Below are 25,000 nucleotides of genomic sequence, written 5' to 3'. Positions count from 1 at the left end.
AAATCTAAATATAGATTAATCGTACTATAACAGATATTCCTACAGCTATGCTCTTTATCACCACATGAAATACAGGATCGCAAATGGAAGACATCATTGCTTTCATCCCAGTTGTGCTTTGCCACAGATTTTAAATACTTCTTTGAAAGTGAAATGCATCACATCTTTATATAAGCAGAATTATTATTAAATTAACATTGAATCACCCGATATATACGTGCACGCAAATGTATGTATTGTCCTAGAAGGTTTTATTTCGAAAATATAGGTCATAGTATCTCGTGTGGGTGTACTTAATGTACTATTTCTGTTTCATCATACTACACGATCTATAATGCGGAATCTCAATTTAGGTACAATTTGAGGTTTACATGGCAGCGTCAAACAATTTATCTTTTTCTTACCATTATTGATTCTGCTTCTTTGACAACATTTTCATCCGCGGTAAATACTTCGTATGTTACATTTAAAACGATTTGAAAATTACAAAAGCTGACGCAGTAAAAGTCGTTGAAATATCAAGAAGATAATTTAATCTATATTTAAAGAGTACAGTGTAGGACATTATTAGATATCCTTAATGTCACGTACGAAATTGTACACATATGTAGTCAAGTCGTTCTCTTGTAATAATTGAATCCTGTTTTCATGGCTTATCTCATTGAATAATTTTTTCAAATTAATAGACATACGTACTTCTAGTGCCATAACAAATACTTATGTATATGTAAGTAAGAGAGTTACAATAGCAGCTCCAAACACTGACTGGCTGTTAACCTGTAAATGGAAGAAAAGTTTTGAAATTCAAAATTTAATAAAAACAATAATGTATTGTAAATTAGAAGGGCCTTTTTACTAATGAGAAGTTTCATTGTGCTACGCTTACCACTTCTATGAATTTTCGATTGGCCTATGTTTTTATCGATGATATGGACACAAAATATATTAGTCAGGGCCACATCTAATTTTATGTTATTTATGAGGATATAAGTTAGATTGTTTTATCGATCCGCAGTGTATGTTGTATTTTTTAAAAACATATACGGTATGCTTGGAGATATTTCTAATTAACTTACGAAGTGGTTTGTTTGGATAGATACACTTTCTTGTACATATCCGACACACTATCTTTAACTCGTGATTTTATTGATTGTATGCCCTAACTTTGGCGTAGGTTTGGTTGTATTGTTGTTAGATTCCATTTACGCACGCAGATGCTGGTAATGGTTGATCTAGAATAACTACAGGAATTACCAATCCAGCAGTCTTAAGATCATTGTTCATATGAAGGAAACTAGAGAATCCCATTCTAAAAAACATTCTTTTCAAATATATACGCGTAATAATCAACATTGTCATTGGAAATTTTTCGATTACAATTTTATTCGCAACGAACATGTAGCGCCATAAATATTATATCATAAGCTTTATAAAGATACTTATGTATGATATTAAAATATATTCAAAATATTGCTGAAGGGATAAATCTAGCGTATCCGTATTATGAAACTATCAACTCATTCTCACAATTCTAATTCCTATGCTTACTGTGAAATTCTATGTTATTGTAACTACTCGGTTTCTTAATGTAATTTTCTAAAACAGTCCTTATATTGAACCATCTTTCAACTTTTTCAAACAAGGAAATTTTAATACGTAGCTGACGGATGTATTTTACTGTGAACACTACTATTTCAGTTAGGTCGTTATAATATGCCATTTTGCGTTCTTGGGGCATTGCATTATATTTTATGCCTACGTTACCGTTATTGTAGCCATATTGAAATGGTTTACCATGCTATGTTACTAATAACAAATATGTGGTGTTTACTAAAGATATGTTGTGAGAGTATTGTAGAGAGTTAAAAAGACATATATACTTCAAATCGAGTTGGTTGTCATATATTGAAGACTCAGCGGCAGTAGAAATATTTTGCTTACTCCAACTATGTTCCACAATACCTTCCCCGGCGGAGAATTATTCTGAAAAATAATTCGAATTATTGTGAAAAATTAGTTTCAAAACAAAAAATAGATTTTCAATCATATTCCCATGTGAAAAGTTATCCTCTACTGAGTATAGAAACCATGATACAACAATCGATTACAGATATTACAAAATAGATTGTTAAAAGCAATTAAAATTACTGCAACCATGATTGTTTATCACGTTTATTTCAATCGCTGTACGTCCTATACCCCATTATTTAGTATTGCATTGAGAGTTAAATATAATTCGTTTTTCTTCGCTCGATTGTTCCATCAGGAGTGATTTAAGGTTTAGATTTTGAAACTAAAACAATGATTTTAAAATCGTCCATTTCTCAGTCGATCATTTTTTAACGGAAATATAGTGAACGCAAGGCAACTACTTACCGGGCACCTGCTGTATTCCATATCCCTGAAATATTGTACACATGTTTCGGAAATTCCCCTGAGGCAAGAATTAAAGTCCTTGAAGTTTCTGGAAAGGAAAACTTAGAACGGAAATTATACATTCGGGTATTCTTGTATTGTTTATATATTTAGAAAACCCCGATTCTGGAGTCAGACTTGACTTTCATGTAATTCAATTTCTATTTTCTCTCTGGTAATTAGGTGAGGTGAGAGTAATATATATATATATATATACATATATATGTATATATATATATATGTATGGATGTGTGTGTGCGTGCGTGTATGTGTTTATATTTGTATATGTATATAAATATCTGTATATATGTATATATATAGATATATGTATATATATGCATATATGTATATATATGTATATATATATATATATGTGTACATATGTATGCATATTTATGTATGCATGTATATATATATATATATATATATATATATATATATATATGTATATATATGGGGATATATATATATATATATATGCATATACATGGGCATATATATGTATATGTATATATATGGGTACATGTATATGTATATGTGTGTGTATATATATATATGGAGAGGGAGAGGGGGAGAGAGAGAGTTAGCCACTGAAATCACAGTCAACTGCGTTAGATAATTTGTAGCGGAAACATAATCGCTTTCGGTGCAAGTTTAAAAACCAAAAGATTGTACATGCAGATTTGATATATTGATCAAAGGAGATTTCAGATTCGTTGTCGTGATTCTATACAAATACATCTAGCATTTTGGTAATAGCTTTATAAAAGGAAATATCTGTCATTATGCAATTTTAAAAATATTAAGTTAATATTGAGACCAAATGTAGGATCATATATATATATATATATATATATATATATATATATATATATATATATATATATATATATATATATATATATATATATACATATATATATACGCTTTTAAATATAACTATACTTACCTGCAGAATGTCTTAACATCTAGTAGAGGATATAGAAAGGTAGAAGGACAGTCACGTCTAGCAACTTCAATGCAATCCAGTCCAGATGACACTGCGCCTAAAATATGAGTTTTCTCTTGAAAATATTGAATGATTATTCCCAATTACAAATCATGTTAGTTTCTTATGATAGAGATTATACTGTTTGATGTTCTATTTTGTGTATTTTTGAGCGCCCTAAAGACGTTTCAATATAGTTCTTACCGTGTGCTTATCAGCTGACATAAATACGCTACTTTACATAAACACGCCATATATCGAGTGTCCTCTTTCATCACGTTTCTGACTCCGATACATGATGATGTTCAGAAATGGCCTCCATTTGTTTACCTGGTTTATCATCGATAATATTTAGAACACGTTGTATAAATTGCTGTGTCTAACGATTTGTTTTCTTCAATTGAAATATTCCACTCAGTGTCTACCATATCGGATTGCACAGGTAATTCAGTTGTCCGTAGAACTGCTTGTTTACAGTCGGAACCGAAGCTTTTATGCTATCATTTATTATACTTTAAATAAATCATATTTTGGATAAATCCTCATGGGGTATCTTTCGACACCCTTGAATGAAACATTTGACGTAATAATTACTCGTCAAAATATAAATTTGGGGACACTGAATGTGTTTCTTGTATTTACATGTTTAGCATAATATTCGTTCTTTTTATTAGTGTAGAAAATGCTGTCTCATTTGTTTTTTCCCTTCATAATACGACAGAATTTAGTCTCCGTTTTGACTTTGTAACAATCTTGTTCCATCTTTTTGTCAGCATCACAAAGGCTTCGAAACAACTTCACAATACATTTTTAATGACTCTGTGCAGATATCACAATCTTGATTCTTAGTCGTGGTATAAGAAGTTTTATATTATGAACACAACTTATAAACCAAAATATTTTAATCACAGATATTGTGTTATAAAATTATCATGTAGAATATATATACAATTATAGAGATATATAACTACCTACACTTTTTTCTGCAAAATAGGGGTAGTTTATCCTATTTAGGCTATATTATTAGCATTATCCTGCGATTGAGAGGATGCCCTGAAACTCCCAACCTTGAGGTGAAACTCTCATGGCATCCAACAACAGAAGCTTGGAAGCGCATATAAACAGCAGTGTCCTCAAAGGGCTGCCAGGCGGTCTCAATGTCAGTGGAACTGAGAGTGAAGGACCAATTTATGAAGGACAGATCCTTTGTGATTGCTCCCCAGTCCGCTTTGTTGAAATTTATGTTGTCAAATAAGTGCAATGGAGTGGGATTGGCTGCTTTTGTTTTGATATGCCGGAAATTAAAGTTGTAGAGTATCATAGGGTGGTCTGAGAGGAGAGGCTTTTCAACTGGAATACTGTGAACAGAGCTATAGTGGTTGGTTAATATTAGATCGAAAGCAGTTTTATTCTATTTCGTTGGTTCCGGCACTAGCTGAGTCAGGAAAAATCCATTAGATTAAAGAATACTTCTGCTGCTGCTTTGTCTGTTGTAGAACATTTGCCTAACTTCAGAGTATAGGTGGTCCAGTTTACATAAGGGAGTTTCAAATCACGCATCACCAGTATGTTTCCGGAGTTGTATTTTTGAAGGAAGGAATTGATTTTGTTGAGTCATTCTTCAAAGCACTTTAGAGGTGTTTGAAGAGGCCTGTAAAGCCAACAATGATTGTCTTTGGTCTTGATGAATAGGGACATTGATTCACAATAGTCATTGGAAACTAAGCCCTTGGCATCAACTGAAAAGGAGTCATGGAGAAAGATGGCTGTTCTCACTTTATTTCGGTCTGTGCAATCTGTACGGATGATGGTGAAATCTATTATTTTTACCTCGGCATCCATATGAGTGCTATTTAAGTGAGTTTCAATAAGGATAAAGAAAGGGATGCAATATGCCGTTTCGGCAAGCCATCTCTCTATGTGTGGGATCTTCCATTTTGGCGCAGTGAGTAATGGGTTCATGCCACGTACATTTAACAGGAATGTCTTCGTTGTTTGGTTATAGGTAAAGTGTGGTTGTATTGTCGTTTTTGTTGTTGTTGTCGGACTCTTCTGTTGCTATTTATATTTAATTTTCGATCGTTTTGTGCCCTTCAGATGATGGTAGTTGCATTCTGGGTTCAGGCACATCCTTAGTGACACAGAATTTGTGTCTTAGGCCGGCTGGATTAGATATCTTCCTGGGGCTATAAACGCCGCTAGCACTGTCCCGTATGGGACGCAACTCTTAGTTGACAATTATGTTACGAATTCATATTGTTACTGTTTACATCTCGCTCAGAGATTTAATATAGCAGCTATGCATATATATATATATATATATATATATATATATATATATATATATATATATATATATATATATATATATATATATATATATATATCTTTATAAGTATGCATGTAGGCATGCATGTATGTTTGTATGTATGTATTAATTCATGTGGGCCTGCATGAAAAGGGAGAATTAAAAATGGTTTTGAGACAAAATAGATCCCGTATATCATATCAATATTCTGCACACAAATAGGAACAGCAATAACCATGCGCGCGTAAGCGAAAGCAGATTATTGAAATCCCTCGTCTTAGTCTGTTCGTCTGTGTGTTTGCGCGTTGGTTATGCTTCGCCTCTCCAGTGCTTTTTTTTTCTTACATTACAAAATAATTTCCATATAGATACTTACAGAAAATGAGGAAGACAAAAATGATAAGACATTTCATTGTCTAATTTTGTGTCGAACAGTTCGTATTCTGGCGTTTTGCGTGTGGAAATATATATTGCTATTAAATATGATGTGACATGTGTTTCAACTGACAGAGACAGCTTGTAAATTTGATCAATGACATGCAATGCCATAATATATTTTCATATGTTTATTCTTTTTGTACATGCACGAGCACGACAGGTGCGTAAAAGATAATTTTACAGAAAATCGTGATATTTGTGCGTTCCTGTAATTAGTGAACGAGGCCCGAATATTCGTTTCTGCTCTAGACTGAAGGTCCGAAATTTTGGTGGAGGGCTCCAGTTTATTAGATCGACTCCAGTATGCAACTGGTACTTAATTTATCGACCCCATAAAGATGACAGTCAAAGTCGACCTCGGCGGAATTTGAACTCAGAACATAAAGACAGAAGAAATACCGCTAAGCATTTCACCCGGCGTGCTGTCTGTTCTACCAGTTCACCGCCTTAAACGAAGAACCTATATTACAAATACAATGTGTTGGATCTTAATTTAACGACATCTATTTATGTATTTTTTAAGGAAAAACTCGATGAATTTCTGACCATGCAACATCGCTGGAGAGCATATATATTCGCGTTGTAATTGAGAAAATGTCAGATGACATGGAGAAATGGAAGCCAGTTTCAAATGTGGGGACAAGGCAAGCTATTTCGGTTAGTGTGGTAAAAGCTCATCACATTCAACCCGGCACTTCATTTCTGCATATTTCATCGAATCTGGAGGAAAGGTTCCATCAACATCGATGGTAATAGAACTCACAATTTCCGCTCTTATTTTCGCTCTTTTCCTCTCTTCACATTTAAGAGCATAGTTTTTCTTACGTTTATTTCAGTTGATGATGAGGATCCATCATTCATTTTATGATAAAATGATTCATTTCATGTTGATTTGGAATATACATATTCCTAACACTAACAGAATATGTTTTTCCATGATTCATTAAATCGTTTTAATTATTAAAAGTTCCCATATTTATAATCATTAATATTTATTGTACTGAAATATTTTACGTGATGAAGCATAATAGTGTAGATAATTCAAACCAGCAAATCGATAATACGGAAGACCACATCCATGAATAAAATCATATAAGAAAAAATTCCAAAAGCAGACTTACGTATTCTCGAGATATTTATTCAGAAGATTTTTCGTATGAAACTGGTGTACATTTCGTTGCCTGCATCAAACTGGGGCTGCAAACGTTGATATGCCTGCAACATCTTCATTTTCGACATCATTCGAACGAAGTTGGCCTTCAAAGAAGCTTCTTGAATTGTGAGTATGTGGATTTGTCCATTCCACCTGCGTCAAACGTACAATTCAGAGGGACTTAAGTGTAGTATGCTTGAATCTCTCTTGTCAGGCGTTACATGATCGTAAGCGGATTAAATATTAAATTCAACATCTCAACGAAGACTAGTATAAATACTAAATCTCCGGTAGAAGGTATGAGGTGTGACATCATCTTGATCACTCATAACCTCTAAATCTATCATATTTCTTGTCAATGTTTCTGAGGATATAGCAGAGAGTACTGTATATGATAATCTGCGATTTCTCTTATTACTTTTGCCCGTTAATCAGCGTTTTTCTTAAACAGAGAACAACCGAATATTCGTGAGATTTATTCTTGTTAAGTATCTGCTTGACATTGATCAACCAATTTCCCGTATCTTGGATGTTATACGCAGTCCACTTCTCAGTAAATACACCATATCGTTCTTCATCACATTTCTGATAGTTGACTCCGGTTCATGATGTGCTTTTGTCTTCATTTATTTACCTGGATTATCATCGATAATATTTTGAAAAGGCTGTATAAATTTTCTTTTATACAATAGAAACATTTCCCTCACATATCAGAACGCGCTGCTAATTCAGATAATCGGACAACTGTGTTCACAGCTGAAACAGATGCAATGATCATCATCTTCATTTCTGGTGCATATACGTATATATATATATGTGTGTGTATATATATATATATGTGTGTATATATATATATATATATATATATATATATATAAATATATACATATATATACGTATAGATGTAAGTACGTAGACACACACTCACACACACACACACACACACATATATATATATATATATACATATATATATATGCATACATATATATATATATACATATATATGTGTGTGTGTGTGTGTGTCTGTGTGTGTGTGTATGTATGTATGTATATATACATAATTGCAAATATATATATATATATATATATATATATATATACATGATCCGTGCATATGTATGCATATCTATGTAAAAGTGTGTTTATATGACGAATGTGAAGGAGATGAAACCTAATAGATATATTATACATTGTTTATATCACATGTATATTCAGAGCACAAATATAAACAGTATATTAAAACTAATTAACATATAGATACCTACGAGAAATAAGAAAAAAAATAATCATAGAATATTTCATTCTTTAATTTCGTGATCAAATCGTCATATTTTGGCAACTTCCACGTGGCAATTTCTATTATAATTAAATAGGATGTCACATCTGCTTCAACTGACAGAGAAAGCATGTAAGTTTGATCATTGACATGCTATGTCATAATACATTTACGCCTTATTTTTGTACATTCACCAACACTACAGGTGTATAAAAGATAATTTTACGGAAAAGTGTGATGTTTGTGTGTACCTGTACTTGGTGAACGAAGAATAATATTACAAATACAATGTTTTCGGCCTAAATTTAACGACTTTTATTTATCTATTTTTAAAGAAAAAATTTTGTGAATTTGTGACTATTCAACGTCATAAACATTTATGTTGTAAATGAGAAAATTTTAGATGACATGGGAAAATGGAAACCATCTGAATATTGGTTTCAAATTTTGGGGTAAAACAAATAATTTCGGTGAGTGTGGAAAAAGGGTATTGTATCCACACCAGCACTTCATTTCTGTATTTTTTATCGAACACCAATAAGAGCAAATGCAACGCCGACATCGACGGAAATGGAACTGTAAATTTTCGTCCGCATCTTCGCTCTTTTTTCTCTCTTCACTTTAATCTGTTTATTCTCTATTTCTATTCTCTTTCTCCTTTTTTTTATCTCCTATTCATTTTACCCTTATTCACTTTTTTTTACGCTGTTACTTGCCTTCTTATTGCTTCACCCCCGCCTCAAAATACTTATATTAACGTTCTGACAATTACGTTCTGACAATTTATATGCAAGACTACCCATGACACGCTGGGTCACCGGAAAAGACTGAGTTTGCCAGCAACGGTGTTCTGTTCTGTGGGTTTGTTTTTCGTTTCCAGGTTATTGCGCATCCTTTCAACGAATCTGATACTAAAATCGGATCCTTTGAACAGAAAAGGAAAGATTTGGCTGCTACTTTTTTCACGCCCTTCAACCACGTAACAGGTATTTCGGGTCCTTTATTGCAAAGAGCTGTTACGCGGTAGCAGAGCGTGACAGAATTAGCAGGCAAATCTTTGGCGGTGACATACGTTGAATTCACTAGAAGAAAACCTATGTAAAAACATTATTTCTCACCGAGGGTACGAACGGGTGTTTTACGAAATTTTTACCGTATTTTTAAACTCATTTTCATTTTTAAATAATTTTTAGATTTGCCAAAAAATTATTTGTAATGGTATTCACTTGAAAATAATTGTAAAAAAGACATAAAAATATTGTCAGTTTAAAGAAAGCTAAAATTTTACTGTACTTACTGTACAAATACGTTATATCCTTGAAATTACTTTCACTTAAAAATATTTCTAAATGATTAAAATATTGTGCTTGACAAAAGCGAAAATAGAAGAGTTTATTACCTTTCAGGATTAAGTTATTTTCGCAGAACTTTCCCATAATGCACCGTTTTGGTATTTATACCCCGAAAATCAGTAATATTTCAATAACCAGTTGTCCGATTTACGAGAAACCTGTCTTATCGCTTATTCACATTTCAGGTTCGACTTAATTCATAGTATTATCCCATTATGCACCAGTTTCGCTGAGTAATATTGCAAGCAAACAAGCAAGATTCAAGCTCACATTTGATGTATTATAGACATGTGTGTGTGCATGTGTGTTTGTGTCTGTGTCTGTATGAGTTTGTATATCGCCAGTATTTAATATATCTGAAGAAAAAGCACACTCTAATGCATTAGATTCGTAATGTAATTTTAGGAAGTTAAAACATACAGCCAGTCATCGTTGTTACCGCAGATATAATGCCTTTAAGGTTATTGGCACCTCTTGAGATTCTTTATAGGAGCGAAGCTAATGGTCACTATATGAGCGGCCATAACTTTAAACTTCTTTATATATATATATATATATATATATATATATATATATATATATGTGTGTGTGTGTGTGTGTGTGTGTGTGTGTGTGTGTGTGTGTGTGTGTGTGTGTGTGTGTGTGTATGTATTTATGTATGTGTGTGCTTGTGAATACCGGATGGTCAAGCTACTGCACGATTGCATCGCCAGATCGTGGGGTCGATTACGATACCAGACGCCAAATTGTGTTCTATAGCAAAACACTTCATTTCACGTTAGTCAAATCCTTGTGATAAGCGGGGTGAATTTTAACCTGCTCTCCTACCGAGGTGGATGGCTTCCTTTGAAATCTTAAACAATGCAAAATATATTTTCGTAATCGATGAGCAACAGCGCCTTACAGACTGGTCGCTCACGCGATTGTGATATATACATACATACACACACTTTACAAGTACTTTAAACATATTACAGCAAGGAATAGATCTACTTACTTGTATTATGAAACTAGCATCTCATTCTCATAATTGTAATTCCTATGCATAGAGTTATAAGCTATGTATAACATAAGTTAAACTATCCATACGTTTACTGTAACTACGCGCTTTCTCAAATCAATTGTCTACAACTGTCCTTACATCGAGAACGTCTTTTAACGTTCTAGTGTTGAATTTACATTGCAACAGACATACAATATATATTGCATATCTAATGCATGTCATTTGCTATAAAGCCTTCTATTTCAGCTAGGAGTTTAAATATGACTTTAATACGGAAGATACATGTTGTAATACACTTGTTTTAATACTTTCATTCACTCTCTGGTAATTAAATAATAGGTACATTACACCGTAATACTAATGGAAAACAATCTGTTTTTCTTTTCCAGTTTATCGGAGTTAAAATTCATACACATGATACTGTTAGTGTAGCCATGTCGAAAAGGTTTACATACTATTTCAGTGATAACAAAACAACAGCTTCCTTTGCTACAGAAATGTTTCAATAGAATTATTTTCAATTAAAACAAGTGTATCCTTCAATCTAATGTAGTTGTAGTAATATATTGAATACTCAGCGGCAATAGAAATGTTTTGCTTATTCCAACGCTGTCACCAGACTTTCCCTGAAATAAATATCGAAGTATTGTGAAAATTTAGTTTCAAAATGAGATAATACATTTTCAAACATATGCACTAACATCCTCTACTGAATATAGACGTCAGAATATTGCGATCGATTAAAAATCTTAGAAGTAGGAAACAATTGTTTTTGAAAGGTTATTTAAAAATATAGCAGTCATGATTGTTCGTTACGTGTATGTCATTATGGCAATTCGTAAACCACATTCTTTACTAATACAATTGAAAGAAAATACAAATGTAGCTAAATAACAGTTTTTCTTTCCTTGAACCATTATTCCGTCACGAGTGACTTTAAGGAAATAATGACTGTTTATATTCTTACAATGAAGCAATCTATTTCAATCGTTAGTTTCTCAGACGGTTGTTGGCAAATATAACTAAAGTAATACAAGCTACGTACCGCACATACGCTATTAAATTTAGTTCTGTACTGATTTAAACAAGATAGGCTTTCCCATCGAAAGCATTTATCAAAGTCCTTGTAAGTACTGGAAGGTAAAATATGAAACAAAATTATACATTCAGGTATTGCTTTATGTTTTATATTTTAATATCATCTCTATTCTGAAATTAGACACGCCTTTGAAATGGCTTAGAATTATAGGTAGAATAGATAAAAATGTATACGCAGTTATCGAAGACAAAATAGCCTCTCATAATTCTACATCAAAACAGAAAACACAACTTCACTGTCAATTATAAAATTATCTAGAGTTTAGCCCGTCGGATATCTTCAAACAACGATAGAATAATTGAACCAACTTAAATTCAAAATGGGCAAAAATAAATATCTATTTATTCATATTTCGTTCAATGTAGTGTGTTTTCTCTAATTAGATTATATATATATATATATATATATATATATATATATATATATATATTATGAGAACGTATTTTTTTTATTAATTATAGTATTATAAATATTTAAGTTTTAGTTATTCTCAAGAAGTTATCAAGAAGATACCTTCACATCTGCTTTGATCGGCTCCAAGAAATTACGAATTTAAGCAGAAAACGCTGACATTTCGGAAAGAAATACGACCGTCATCTTTGACATTCAACTCTCCGTTATGAAGAACTCACATATTCAATCTATTCTTTTGGGATTTATGATTCTGGTGACGACTCGATCATTTTATAACACCACTGTACTGCCATTATTGTAAATATTTACCATATTTACCAATACATAGTTATATTTTCCAGATTTGTTAGTCTTACTGGTTGTTTTCGAGCAATGAAAGTTTATTTTGATACTGTTAATATTTGTTAATTTTGCTTATTTTCAGATCATTAAAATAGAATGTCATGTTAAGAAAACCGAGCATTTTCGACACCTCATTCTTTTTGCTTTTAATCAAGGTTCTAAGGCCGCAAAAGCTGTTGGTGACATTTGTGCTGTGTATGGAGAGGGAGCCATAGCTGAAAGAATTGCTCGTGATTGGTATGCCAAGTTCAAAATTTGGAAATGTTGACCTCAAAGACGCACCTCGTTCTGGCCGTCCAGTTGATTTCGATGGAGAGCGATTAAACCAACTTTTGCACGAATATTTCCATCAAACGACCAGGGAACTGGCAGAGAAAATGGAATGCTCCCATACCGCTATAAAGAAGCATGTTTAGAAGTATGAAGCATGGGTTCCGCATGCTTTAAGTAACAACAACAAAAATCTACGAGCCACAATCTTCACTGGTTTGCTTGCTCGTCACCGCTCAACTCATGGACACATGTATCGATTTCTTTACCGAATCGTTACTGGCGGCAAAAGATGGTGCCTGCACATCAATATGAGGCAATGTAAGGAATTGCTTAGCCCAGGTAAACAAGCAACACCGCGCGTGAAACAAGATCTTCATCCGCGTAAAACGATGTGCGGATGGTGGGACTGCGAAGGGATTATCCATTAAGAATTGCTTGAACGGAACCAAAAGGTCAACGTGGAAATCTATGTTCAACAGAAGGAAGGACTCAACACGGCTATTCAAGAGAAAAGACCTAATCGGCAACATGGAGTTATTCTGCTGCACGAGAACGCCCTCCCTCATATCGCTAATTTGACCAAGGAAGCCATTCAAACGCATGGCTGGGAAGTGCTGCCACACCAGCCGTACGCTCCTGATTCGGCACCAACGGATTTCCACATCTTTCTATCTCTTTCAAATGCTATGCGCGGAGATTCTTTCAATACTGATGCAATATTCTTTCATCCCTGTAGATATATCTAAAAGATCATGCATTTTGATAACGACAAACGATTTATAAAAGCAGATAATTCTCCAAATGTAACATGTAGCTACGTACATAACAATAAGATCATATATATATATATATATATATATATATATATATATATATATATATATATATATATAATATAATATAATATAATTATAAAATCTGGTAATTAATCATATATTAATTAATATCGATTAATTATCAGGAGGCCAGCACATCTAAAGAATCAAAGAGATTCAGAAATATTATCTGCAATCGCAGGGGATTAAGGTACATTTTTAAAAAATAACGTCGACCACTAACGTGGACAATTAATGCGCTAGAAATAGATCACATCTTGTGTCTATTAAGACCTAAATTGTTCTCAACATGAAATATAGCAGCATACCAAAATGTGAGCGGGCAAGACATTTAAAATCACTTAAAAAAAGCATTCTTAAACAGGAACCGGTTTCGGATTTAACAAATTCTTACCATTTGTCTATTCCTCTTCAGCCTGATTTGTAATGTAACGCAATCATCAGAATCGTATACAGAGCTGCCCACCGCCATGGGTGCGCGTGCATATGGTGCTGCTAATTACAGCTTTTGAATTTTACCATTAAGCTGTAATTAGCAGCACGATATGCACGCGCACCCATAGCGGTGGGCAGCTCTGTATACGATTCTGATGATTGCGTTACATTACAAATCAGGCTGAAGAGGAATAGACAAATGGTAAGAATTTGTTAAATCCGAAACCGGTTCCAATTTAAGAATGCTTTTTTAGGTGATTTTAAATGTCTTGCCCGCTCACGTTTTGGTATGCTGCTATATTTCATGTTGAGAACAATTTAGGTCTTAATAGACACAAGACGTGATCTATTTCTAGCGCATTAATTGTCCACGTTTGTGGTCGACGTTATTATATATATATATATATATATATATATATATATACATACACACATACCTGCAATACTCGAATTTATTATTGAGAAGTACTACAAACGTAGAAGGGCACAATCGTTGTGCTAGTTCATCGCAATCCCGTGAAAATACCCTGATACCTACAAAATGTAAAGTTTGACTTCATAATGTGAATTGTTGCGTTTTCAATGAATGCGATCGTAGAATGTGTTTGGTATTTTACAGACAAGAAAGTAAGTTTCAAAATACAGTACAGCCGTGGAAGCAGAACTAAGATTGGTTATTTTATAATTATAAAGCTGAAGTTTGTCAGCGGACGGCTACGGATGTCCAGCACCTGGCCCTCAGTCACCTGTTGTGTCCCTGCTATTAAGCTAGACAGCCTTTTGCCCAAAATGACCGACAAATGTAACACTAAACAATCATAGTTCTTTGGAATGCGACAACATTTTATATACAATTTTTTTTCTATTAGCGTCGAATGTGTTTGGTATCTTACACCCAGGAAAGCAAATTTTGGAAGTAGTATAGGTATGAAAACATCAGGAAATTTTATCTCCTGTACCCCTCTGCTGACATTTTTCAGTCTTTTAAGGTTCAAATACACAATATTTCTACTATTTACACAGCTATACTGCGTTCAAAATTTACTTTCTTGTCGGCAAAATCTCGGCGTGAAATCTGTGCCACCAATTGATCCCAAGAATATTCTACTGCCGCCTCTCCAAATCAAAAAATGGCTCCAAATCGAAAATGAAAATTGTCTGTGAACCCTGAACAAGTACGGTAACGCTTTCAAGTACCTGAATTCAAAGTTTACATGAATGACAGAAGGTAAGCTAACGTAAGTAACTTTGTTGGCCGTCATCTTCGGGAATTGATAAAGGACCTCATTTTGAGGTAACATAAGCCGGCGTCGAGGTAAATGCTTGGTTTTCCCTTCAAACAGATTCCAAAACTTATTAGCTACCAGAATATGAAAAATTAATTCAAGACCTGATTTCCAGTTTCCAGCAACTTTGATCTGCATTGAGTGTAAATATGCACTTTTTGGACTCACATATCGAGTATTTCCCAAGAATTGTGGCGACTACAGTGAGGAACAGAGGAACAAAGAGAGAAATTCTATCAGGATTATTCTATGCACAAAATTTACCCGTTGGCATAAATCTGTGTCACGGATGGGACAGTTTGTCTGTGTGCAATGATTGTTGTCCCTTGTGCGTTTCTTTGCAAGTTTCTTCTTAATATTTGTATCTATACATGCATGCGTATACATATATATATATATCTGCAGGTGTGTATGTATTTCGAAAGTGAATATAGGAGAAAAGGATAAATCATAATTGATACATTACTACATCGCTTATATCACATGTATATTCAGCGCACAAATATTAACAATATTTGAAAAATTATTATTCTATAGCTACTTACTAGAAATGAGCAGGAAAATAATCATACAACATTTCATTGTGTAATTTCGTGATGAAAGCTACATATTCAGGCGATTTACACGTGACTGTTTCTATTATAATTAAATATAATGTAACATCTGTTTCAACTGACGAAGAGAGCATGTAAATTCGATGAATGGCATGCTATGGCAGAATACTTTTTAATGCTTTAATTTTTGTACACTCACCACAGTACAGGTGTATAAAAGGTAATTTTACAGAAAACTATGATGTTTGTGTGCACTAGTACTTAGTGAACGAAGAACAATATTATATATACAATGTGTTCTGCCTAAATTTAAGGAACTTTATTTATCTATTTTTTTTAGGAAAATCTTGATAAATTTGTGACCATTCAATGTTGCTGGCGACTATACATATTCATGTTGTAGTAGAGTAAATGTTAGATGACATGGAGAAACGGAAGCCATCTAAATATTGGAACAAGGCAAACAGTTTCTTTGAATGTTGAAGAAGGGTGTTGAATACACACCAGCACTTCATTTCTATGTATTTTATCATACACGAAAACAAAATTGCAAATGCAACATTGACATCGACAAAAATGGAGCTCCAAATTTCTGTCATCATTTTCGGGCTTTTTCTCTCTTCACTTTAATCTCTTTATTCTCTATTTGTATTCTCTTTCTCCTTTTTTATCTCCTATTCTTATTTGACCTTTATTCACCTATTTATTGATCTACTACATGCCTCCTTATTGCCTTACCCACGTCAAAATATTTATATTTACGTTCTGACAATTGCACATTCATATATACAGGGTGTCCCAAAAAGATGTACTCACTGTTTGACAGACGATTACTAATGTATTGTTGTTTTTTTTATTTTATTTCAGACGCAACCAACCCTTCGCAATGGCAAATGCACAACTAACATTCGAGGAAAAGAGATTATATTAAAGTTCTACTGGAAGCACGAAAATGTTACACACAGTTTCAGAAAACACCACCAACCCGACGCATTATTACTCGCATCAGAGATAAATTGGAAGCATATGGAACTGTTCAGAACGCTAGTAAGCAACGTTCTGGAAGACCACGAACATCCGCCAGCCCCAGTAGACACATCTAATTAATGGAAATCCTTTCCCGATCTCCAAAGTAATCCGTAGGACAATTGAGTCGTGAGATAGGAATCCCCAAATCAGGTGTTCGTCGGATGTTGAAACGAGTTCATTGGAAAAGTTACGTTCCAGCATTAATTCGAACGCTGTCACCAGAGTCTCCCTGAAATAAATGTTGAATTATTGTGAAAACTTAGTTTCGAAATAAGATAATACATTTTCAGACATATAAGCATGTGCAGAATACTCTGATCGATTAAAAATCTTACATATAAGAAACAATGGTTTGTGAGAGATTCTTAAAAAATATAGCAGCCATGACTCTTCGTTACATTTATGCTATTGTGATAAGTTCTAAACCACATTCTTTACTATTCAATTGAAAGAAAATACAAATTTAGCTAAATAAAATATCTTTCTTTCCTTGCACGATTATTCTATCGCTACTGACTCTATTTAAATCGTTAATTTGTCAATCACTGATTGTTTTTGACAAATATAACTAAAGTAATGCAAGCCTCGTACTAAACGCATGCTATTAAATTTATCTCTGTACCATTTTAAACAATATGGATTTTTCCATCGGAAGTATTTCTCAAAATTCTCGTAATTACTGGAATCTAAATTATATATTCAAGTATTGTTTCATGGTTTATATTTTAACATCAACTCTATTCTGGACTCACACTTGCCTTTGAAATGATTCCGAAAAATAGGAAGAATAAAGAATCGTAGATATATAGTTATCAAAAATCAAGTACATAGTTCTACAACAAAACAGAAAACATAACGTCACTGCCAATTATAAAATTATTGAGATTATAGCCCTTCGGAGATCTTTAGACAACAATAGAATAATTAAAGCAACTTAAATTCAAAATAGATAAGAATAAATATTTATCTATTCATATTTCTTTAAATGTTTCTGAACACAATTTGTACTGATGTTTCTATAATTAGGTAACAGATATGTAAATATGTATATATATATATATATGCGGAGGGGGTGTATAAATATATATATATATATATATATATATATATATATATATATATATATATATATATATATAGTGTTAGAAGTGATGTACAGAATTGAATATTGAGAAAAAAAGTCGTCAGGATTTTGGGAAAAAACTCCTTTTATTTCTTCATTATTATTAACGCTTTCGTTCCAAATAAAGAGTTCTAGAGAGAAACGAAAGCGTTAGTAATAATGAAGAAATAATAGGAAATTTTCCAAAATTCTAACGATTTTTTTTCTCAATATATAAAATAGTGTACATTTAAACACAAGAGAAAACTACCTTCAACAGGTAGTTTTTGCACGCTAGAAGAAGTAGTCAAAACGACCAAATCCACGTTTAAGAGCAATCTTCAAAAGGAATGAAAAATAAAAACTTTTTACGTTATTATTTTATTCCGGTCAGACCTAAGATTTCAGGATCTTTTTAGCAAATAAAATAATTTGCTTGGTAAAATCCCTCTTCAGTGACCGCGCCATAACAACTAACATATAATTAAGAGGCTTTTAACACGTGTCTCGGCTTGATGTTGTAAATTTTCGTGTACAATGAATGCAAATAACCATAATTCCGGTTGAGTGTTTGGTAAATCCAGGGGATATCAACAAAATAATAGATGAGAAAGAAATATATATACATACATAAATAAGTTTGAAAAAATGACCCAAAACCTTATTTCCAGTTTCCAACAACTTGGGTCTGCAATGAGTGTAAGAACGCATGTTTTGCTCTCGCTTCTTAAATACTTCCCCAGCAACTGTGGCGACGACAGTGAGGAACAAGGAGAGAAATTCTATTAGGATATATGCATCATGGAATCTCGATTACAGGGCAAATGGAAACACGATGCTAGGGCAAACTGAAAGTCACCTTGATTGCGGATTACTGTTGGTCAATCAAACGTGATTGGTCTTCCATTCAACTTGCTCAAACATAATATGGAGGGGAATTTAAGTTTAGTGAGTCTGGATGATACTTCTTAGGTGTTACATGATCTTAAGCAGATTAAATATTATCTTACACATCCCAACGATGACCGTAGCATAAATACTAAGTCTCCGGTAGAAGGTAAGATGTATGACATCATCTTGGTAACTCATGACCGCTAAATCTATCACATTTCTTAAGCGTTTCTCTGAGGATATATAAGAAGGAACTTTCCATGACGATCTGTGATTTCTCTTATTACTTTTACCTTATTCTCCAGAGAGACGAACCGAATGTTCGTGAGAGCTATTCTTGTTGGGTAATTTCTTGACACTGATCAGTCAATTTCTCGTGTCTTTACTGTTATAAGAAGGCCAATTGATAGTATACATGCCATGTATTAGATATCATCATTCATCATATTTCTAATAGGAATGCAGAAACACCGCGGATTCCCATATTCGCTATAACTTGGAACGTTATAATATTGAACTGAAAGTTGAAATGGTCTCAGCATCTCAACTATTGGGTACAAAATTGTATTAATCCACAACTACTCCGTCGTAAAACTTGTGTTTCTAGAAATTGAACTTTTCTATATTCGTAAGTTATAAATTTTTATCCCAAAACAGACGTTTTTTGAATTGAAGTCTTAGCAGGGTCTTCACAGACGTGACATTGATACAATTCTACACAGATGCTTTTGAAGAGATTAAAGGGTGTTTGCAAGATCGACAACCACTAGCTCATTAAAACTGTAAAATAAAAAGTTTCTTTTTGATTCAGGATATATCGTTAGCTGCAGATTAAACAGCAATAATCACCCTCTTCATGTCTGGTGAATTTTAACACCAATGATTTTACTAGAATACTCTTTATTCTTAGTCTACAGAATTCAGGATTTCTAATTAATTTCCTGCAAGCAATAATCCCATGGTATTTGTTTTCTAACAGTGTGCCTAGCATAATCGTCTTTTTTCTATGTCTCTAAAAATGCTGTCTCATTTCTCTTTTGTCATTCCAACACACCTGAATTTGGTCTCTCTTTTGCCTGTGGAATAATCCTATCCCATCTATTTGTCCAAATCACAAAGGCAATATTTTGAGGTTTTTTTTTTCTTCTTGACTTCTACTTTTCCAGGTTCGTTACTTAAGGATATTCCAGGATTCTGTGCATGTATTCTTCTTCAAGTACAGAAATATATATTTATACGAATATGTGTGTGTCTTTATGTGTGTGCGTCGGCATATATATATATATATATTTATATATATATATATATATATATATATATATATATATATATATATATATATATATATATATATATATATATATATATATATATATATATATATATATGTATGTATGTATGTATGTATGTATGTATATGCAAGTGAGTATGTATGAGTGAATGAGAGAGAATAGGATGAAACAGTATAGATATATTACTACATCGCATATATATGTGTGTGCCTGTGTGTGCGTGTGTGTGTATATGTGTGTGTGTGTTTGTATATATATATATATATATATATATATATACATAAACTCACCCCATAAATATTAACGTTAATTCAAAAATAATTATCATATAGCTACTTACCAGAAATGAGAAGTAAAATAACCATAAGATAGTTCATTGTGTAATTTCGAGATCAAATCTTCATATTCTGGCGACGTCCACGTGGCAATTTTTATTGAATATAATGTAACATGTGTTGTAAGTAACGAAGAAAGCATTTAAAGCTGATCAATGACATGTTATGTCGTAATACATTTTCATCTTTTTATTCTTATACATTCAGCAACACGACGGGTATATAAAATATAATATTACAGGTTGTACCTGTACTTACTGAACGAAGATCAATATTACATATACAATGTGTTCGTCCTAAATTTAACGATTTTTATTTCTATATATTTTAAGGAAAGACCTTATGAATTTGTAACCATTCCACATCACTGTAGAGTATAAAGGTTACTGTTTTAATTGAGAAACGTTCGATGAAATGCTGGAAGGGAAGCCATCTGAATATTGGTTTCAAATTTTGTGACAAGGTTAGCAATTTCGGTGCGTGGGATAAATATTCCCTTATAACTATCCGAGCACTTGACTTGTACATATTTTATCGATCCCAAAGTGGGCAAATCCAAAGATGACCCGAAAGGAGTAAATGCAAATCGGTGGAATTTGAACTCATAAGTTCCACTCGCGTTTCATTTGGTTTTTTTTTTCTATTTGTCTATTTTTTTCTATTTTTCTATCCTATTCTTTTGTCCCTTATGCATATTTTTCTTGCTCTACAATTTACCTTCCTTCTGCTTGTCGCCCACCTCAGAACACTTTTATTCATGCTCTGACAGTTACTATTTAATTTAGCAGGCAAAAGGTTTTTCACTTTGATGGAACTACAAAATTTTATCAGCGAATCCATATCTAAATAAACACAGAGAATACACTTCGCTAAAGAGAGATAAAACAAACATGTTGACAAACAACAGCAGCTATTTTATTCAACTGAATACACGTCATTGATTGGTTGAAATTACAGATGTACATCTGTCAGAGGAGACCTTGCTGAATGCCATGAGGCAGGAAAGTATACTAGTCCTTATAGATTTAATACTCTATATTTAATACTCAATATTTCATATATTCAATAAGACATTCAATACTTCATTTCATATTACTATTTATATTATATATTCCATATTCTATGTCCCACATTAATTTTATAAGAATATAAATAAAACATAAAAAACAGACAGAGTTGGAACTCTTTTAAATAATATATTCCTCTATACACGATCATACAAAACCCTTATTTATATATTTTTTAAATTTTTATTCATATATATTTATATATATATATATATATATATATATATATATATATATATATATATATATATATATATATATATATATATATATATATATATATATATATTCAAGGTGAATATGATACTTAAGTTTAGGCACCAGAATTAAGTATGGTATTATCCATACAATTCGAAAATAAGGTGATTAAATCAAAGCCAACAAGGATATCCAAAGTTAATGCAGTACGATCGTTTCATGCGACTCCATTTATTTAAGCAATGTGAACTTTGTATATCCTTGTTACTTATTTTGGATATCCTTGTTGCTTATGTGTGTATATATACACACATATTTACTTTAACTTGTTTCAGTTTCTTTCACCTCCCAGACATCTTTAGCGAGACTTGTTGCTGTTCTATTTTCATGGTATCGAAACGCATTTCGATGGGAATACACCCTCGTCTTGCAAGAAGTTTTCCTGGCCTCTATATGTGTCTCATAATTTTGCGAGTCGTCTTTTCTGTTACTTCTTCGATAAGAACATTTCGAATATTACATTCAAAACGATTTGAAAATTACAAAAACTGACACAGTAAAAATCAATGAAATTTCACAAAGATATATTCATCGCATAACTTCTTCAAAATAATACATATATATACTTCTAGCATAATATGCTCTTATATGTATGTAAGTAATAGTGCCACAGCAGCAGTTGAAAACAAAGATTGGCTCTTGAATTATAAGTGGAAGTAAAGTTTTTTATTCGAAATTTTATATCGAAGAATATTTAAGATAAATTAGTTAGGCTATTTTACTTTGCTACTCTTGTATTGTATATATATTTACCATATAAGTTGTTCCTGAATATGTTTTAATTACATTACGGAGACGTTTTGTTTGTATACGTACAGTTTTTTTAACATATCTGGGGCTATACAGTGTCTTACAACTATTTCTCTTTCTATGGGAATTACCGAGCATGATGCTTTGGGATCCTTGTTCATTCGGAGATAATTACCTAATATCGTCTTTTCGAATGCTTTCGCATAATAATCAGTATTGTCATTGAAAATTTCATTGCTAACACATTTATTAGCAACGTATATATAAACCATCACAATTATATATTTCTTATTAAAAGGGTATACAAGTCATTGAAATACATTCAAAATATTACGGCATGGAATAATGCTACCGTGTCTCTAATATGAATGTAGCACCACATTCTAATCGTAATTGTAATTGAAATCAATACTGCTATATTCTATGTATAATGCAAGTTAATCTACTAATAACATTTTTGAAACTGCAACAAAATCTTTATTCAATTTTCTATATTTGTTGCCTTAAAACACTCCCTTAATCTACTACTGTAGAGTGTACAATACTCCAAATACGTTGCTACGTATATTAGGTATATATTGCATGTATATATTACATGTTTGTCACTGTCAATACTTCTAATATATTCCATGGCAATGTATAATATCCATGGAAATCCCACATTCATGTGTAATACAACTGTATCAATGAAATTACACTGTGCTGCTACTGCAAATGTCTTTTTTATGTCGTAGATGATTTGCAGTATGTTTTGTTTGGTTTTTGGTACAGCTATTGTAATTTCATTGAAAATGTTCAATATATAGCAAAATAATAGCTGTGATTATTATAGAAATGTTTCAACGGCATATCCTTCATTTGTTGCAGCTGTAGTTATATACTGAAGACACAGTGGCAGCAGAAACGCAGTGCTTATCCCAACAGTGTTGCCAGAGCTTTTTTTCAGTTTTTCCGCAGCCTTTGGAATCTGAAAGAAAATTGTTTTTTTTATTTAATTTGCTGTCGAGACTTAGTTTGAAAGTGAACAATATATCTTACAAAAAATACACCATGGATAGTTGACGTTATTAAAACTACTGCAATTATGACCGTTCGATACGTTTGTCACAGCGGTAAGTCCTGTGCCACATTATTTAGTATTTAACGAGAAAATAAAACGAAGCTAAGTAACACATTCTTTCTTTCCTTGCTCGATTGTTCCATCAAGGATCAGTTTTAGGAAAAAATATATGATTGTTTATATTGTTACAATAAAACAATTATTATTCAATATATTGCTACACATTGCATTGCGGTCGGAATAATTTAAATTAAATACAAACTAAAGAATATTGCGCATATTATCACTCGCTCATTGTTTTTACGAAGAAGACTATAGTAAGCTAAGCTACTTACCATACACTTATGAATATACATGAATTTGAATTGCTCCATACAATATGGGTCTATCTTATGGAAACATTTCCATAACATTTGGTATCTCCTGGAAGATGAAAATATTATACACCCATGTACTATTGTGAAGTTTATATATTTTATGTTCCAGAGTCAAATATATTCTGGACTCAATTTCCTTTTTCAAGGGACCAAGTGTTACACGGAGAAAGAACGAAGAGACAATACTCACCCTTTAAAAACGTTACAACATATTTACGTAGTTCTGGCAAAAGACATATCGCAGTAAAGTGCGTTTTAATATCATCCAATGTTTATCTCTTCGAAGAATTGTAAAGGACTACAGTAAATTAATTCAAATTAAATTCAAAACTAACAAAGATATATATGTTTCATATTGACATGAGTATTGCCTAATACAGTGTCTATGTTCTTTTCTCTATTTAGATGCTAGGATATTTGCAGTAAGCTGCCAATATCCTGACTAGGAGTGTAACAGAATAGATTTCACAAATGCTATTTGTTCAATCCCGATTAGTTTAGATCATAGAGCAGTCTTTATGCTATCGTAAGTTGCTGTACTATAATGTACTAGCCAAATGATATATGAACATTCATCGTCTTGGAGCTGAGTAAATAGATCTAGAATTTCGAGAAAGATTTTCTAACAATTAATATATGTCAATAATTAGATTATAAATATATA

General features: G+C 32.5%; 1 protein-coding gene and 2 long non-coding RNA genes across 16 annotated transcripts in view; 2 read left to right on the top strand and 1 right to left on the bottom strand.

Annotated features, from left to right (window-relative positions):
- LOC128249764 (uncharacterized) overlaps positions 1 to 17,705 on the top strand; it is a 44,338-nt gene extending 26,633 nt beyond the window's left edge. For 3 of the 6 annotated variants that reach the window (XR_016245039.1, XR_016245035.1, XR_016245036.1), the window contains one exon: positions 17,043 to 17,705. This is a non-coding gene — a long non-coding RNA (uncharacterized LOC128249764). Of the gene's footprint in view, positions 1 to 6,672; positions 8,244 to 17,042 lie in introns of those variants that run through there. The other 3 variants (XR_016245037.1, XR_016245040.1, XR_016245038.1) reach the window with 2 other exon arrangements.
- Positions 507 to 25,000, bottom strand: part of LOC128249758 (uncharacterized) — a 35,308-nt gene continuing 10,814 nt past the window's right edge. The window contains exons 5-15 of one of the 9 annotated variants that reach the window (XM_089366159.1): positions 24,295 to 24,382; positions 20,830 to 23,866; positions 18,937 to 19,052; positions 16,992 to 17,433; positions 14,773 to 14,869; positions 11,982 to 12,069; positions 11,392 to 11,562; positions 3,365 to 3,461; positions 2,377 to 2,464; positions 1,881 to 1,983; positions 507 to 777 (exon numbers count right to left, since the gene is read on the bottom strand). In XM_089366159.1, coding sequence (XP_089222285.1) covers positions 24,381 to 24,382 — 2 coding nt within the window. In that variant the 3' untranslated portion in view covers positions 507 to 777; positions 1,881 to 1,983; positions 2,377 to 2,464; ... (6 more) ...; positions 20,830 to 23,866; positions 24,295 to 24,380. Of the gene's footprint in view, positions 778 to 1,880; positions 1,984 to 2,376; positions 2,478 to 3,364; positions 3,462 to 6,087; positions 6,205 to 11,391; positions 11,563 to 11,981; positions 12,070 to 14,772; positions 14,870 to 16,166; positions 16,365 to 16,991; positions 17,434 to 18,936; positions 19,053 to 20,829; positions 23,867 to 24,294; positions 24,383 to 25,000 lie in introns of those variants that run through there. The other 8 variants (XM_089366160.1, XM_089366161.1, XM_089366163.1 and 5 more) reach the window with 8 other exon arrangements.
- Positions 22,492 to 25,000, top strand: part of LOC128249828 (uncharacterized) — a 25,525-nt gene continuing 23,016 nt past the window's right edge. Inside the window, exon 1 of the long non-coding RNA XR_008265954.2 lies at positions 22,492 to 24,011. This is a non-coding gene — a long non-coding RNA (uncharacterized LOC128249828). The remainder of the gene's footprint in view (positions 24,012 to 25,000) is intronic.

The sequence above is a fragment of the Octopus bimaculoides genome, chromosome 18 (genome assembly GCF_046866305.1).
Source record: "Octopus bimaculoides isolate indiv1 chromosome 18, ASM4686630v1, whole genome shotgun sequence".
In the NCBI taxonomy this organism is placed as follows: Eukaryota; Metazoa; Mollusca; class Cephalopoda; order Octopoda; family Octopodidae; genus Octopus; species Octopus bimaculoides.
This window is presented reverse-complemented; position numbering and strand designations above follow the sequence as displayed.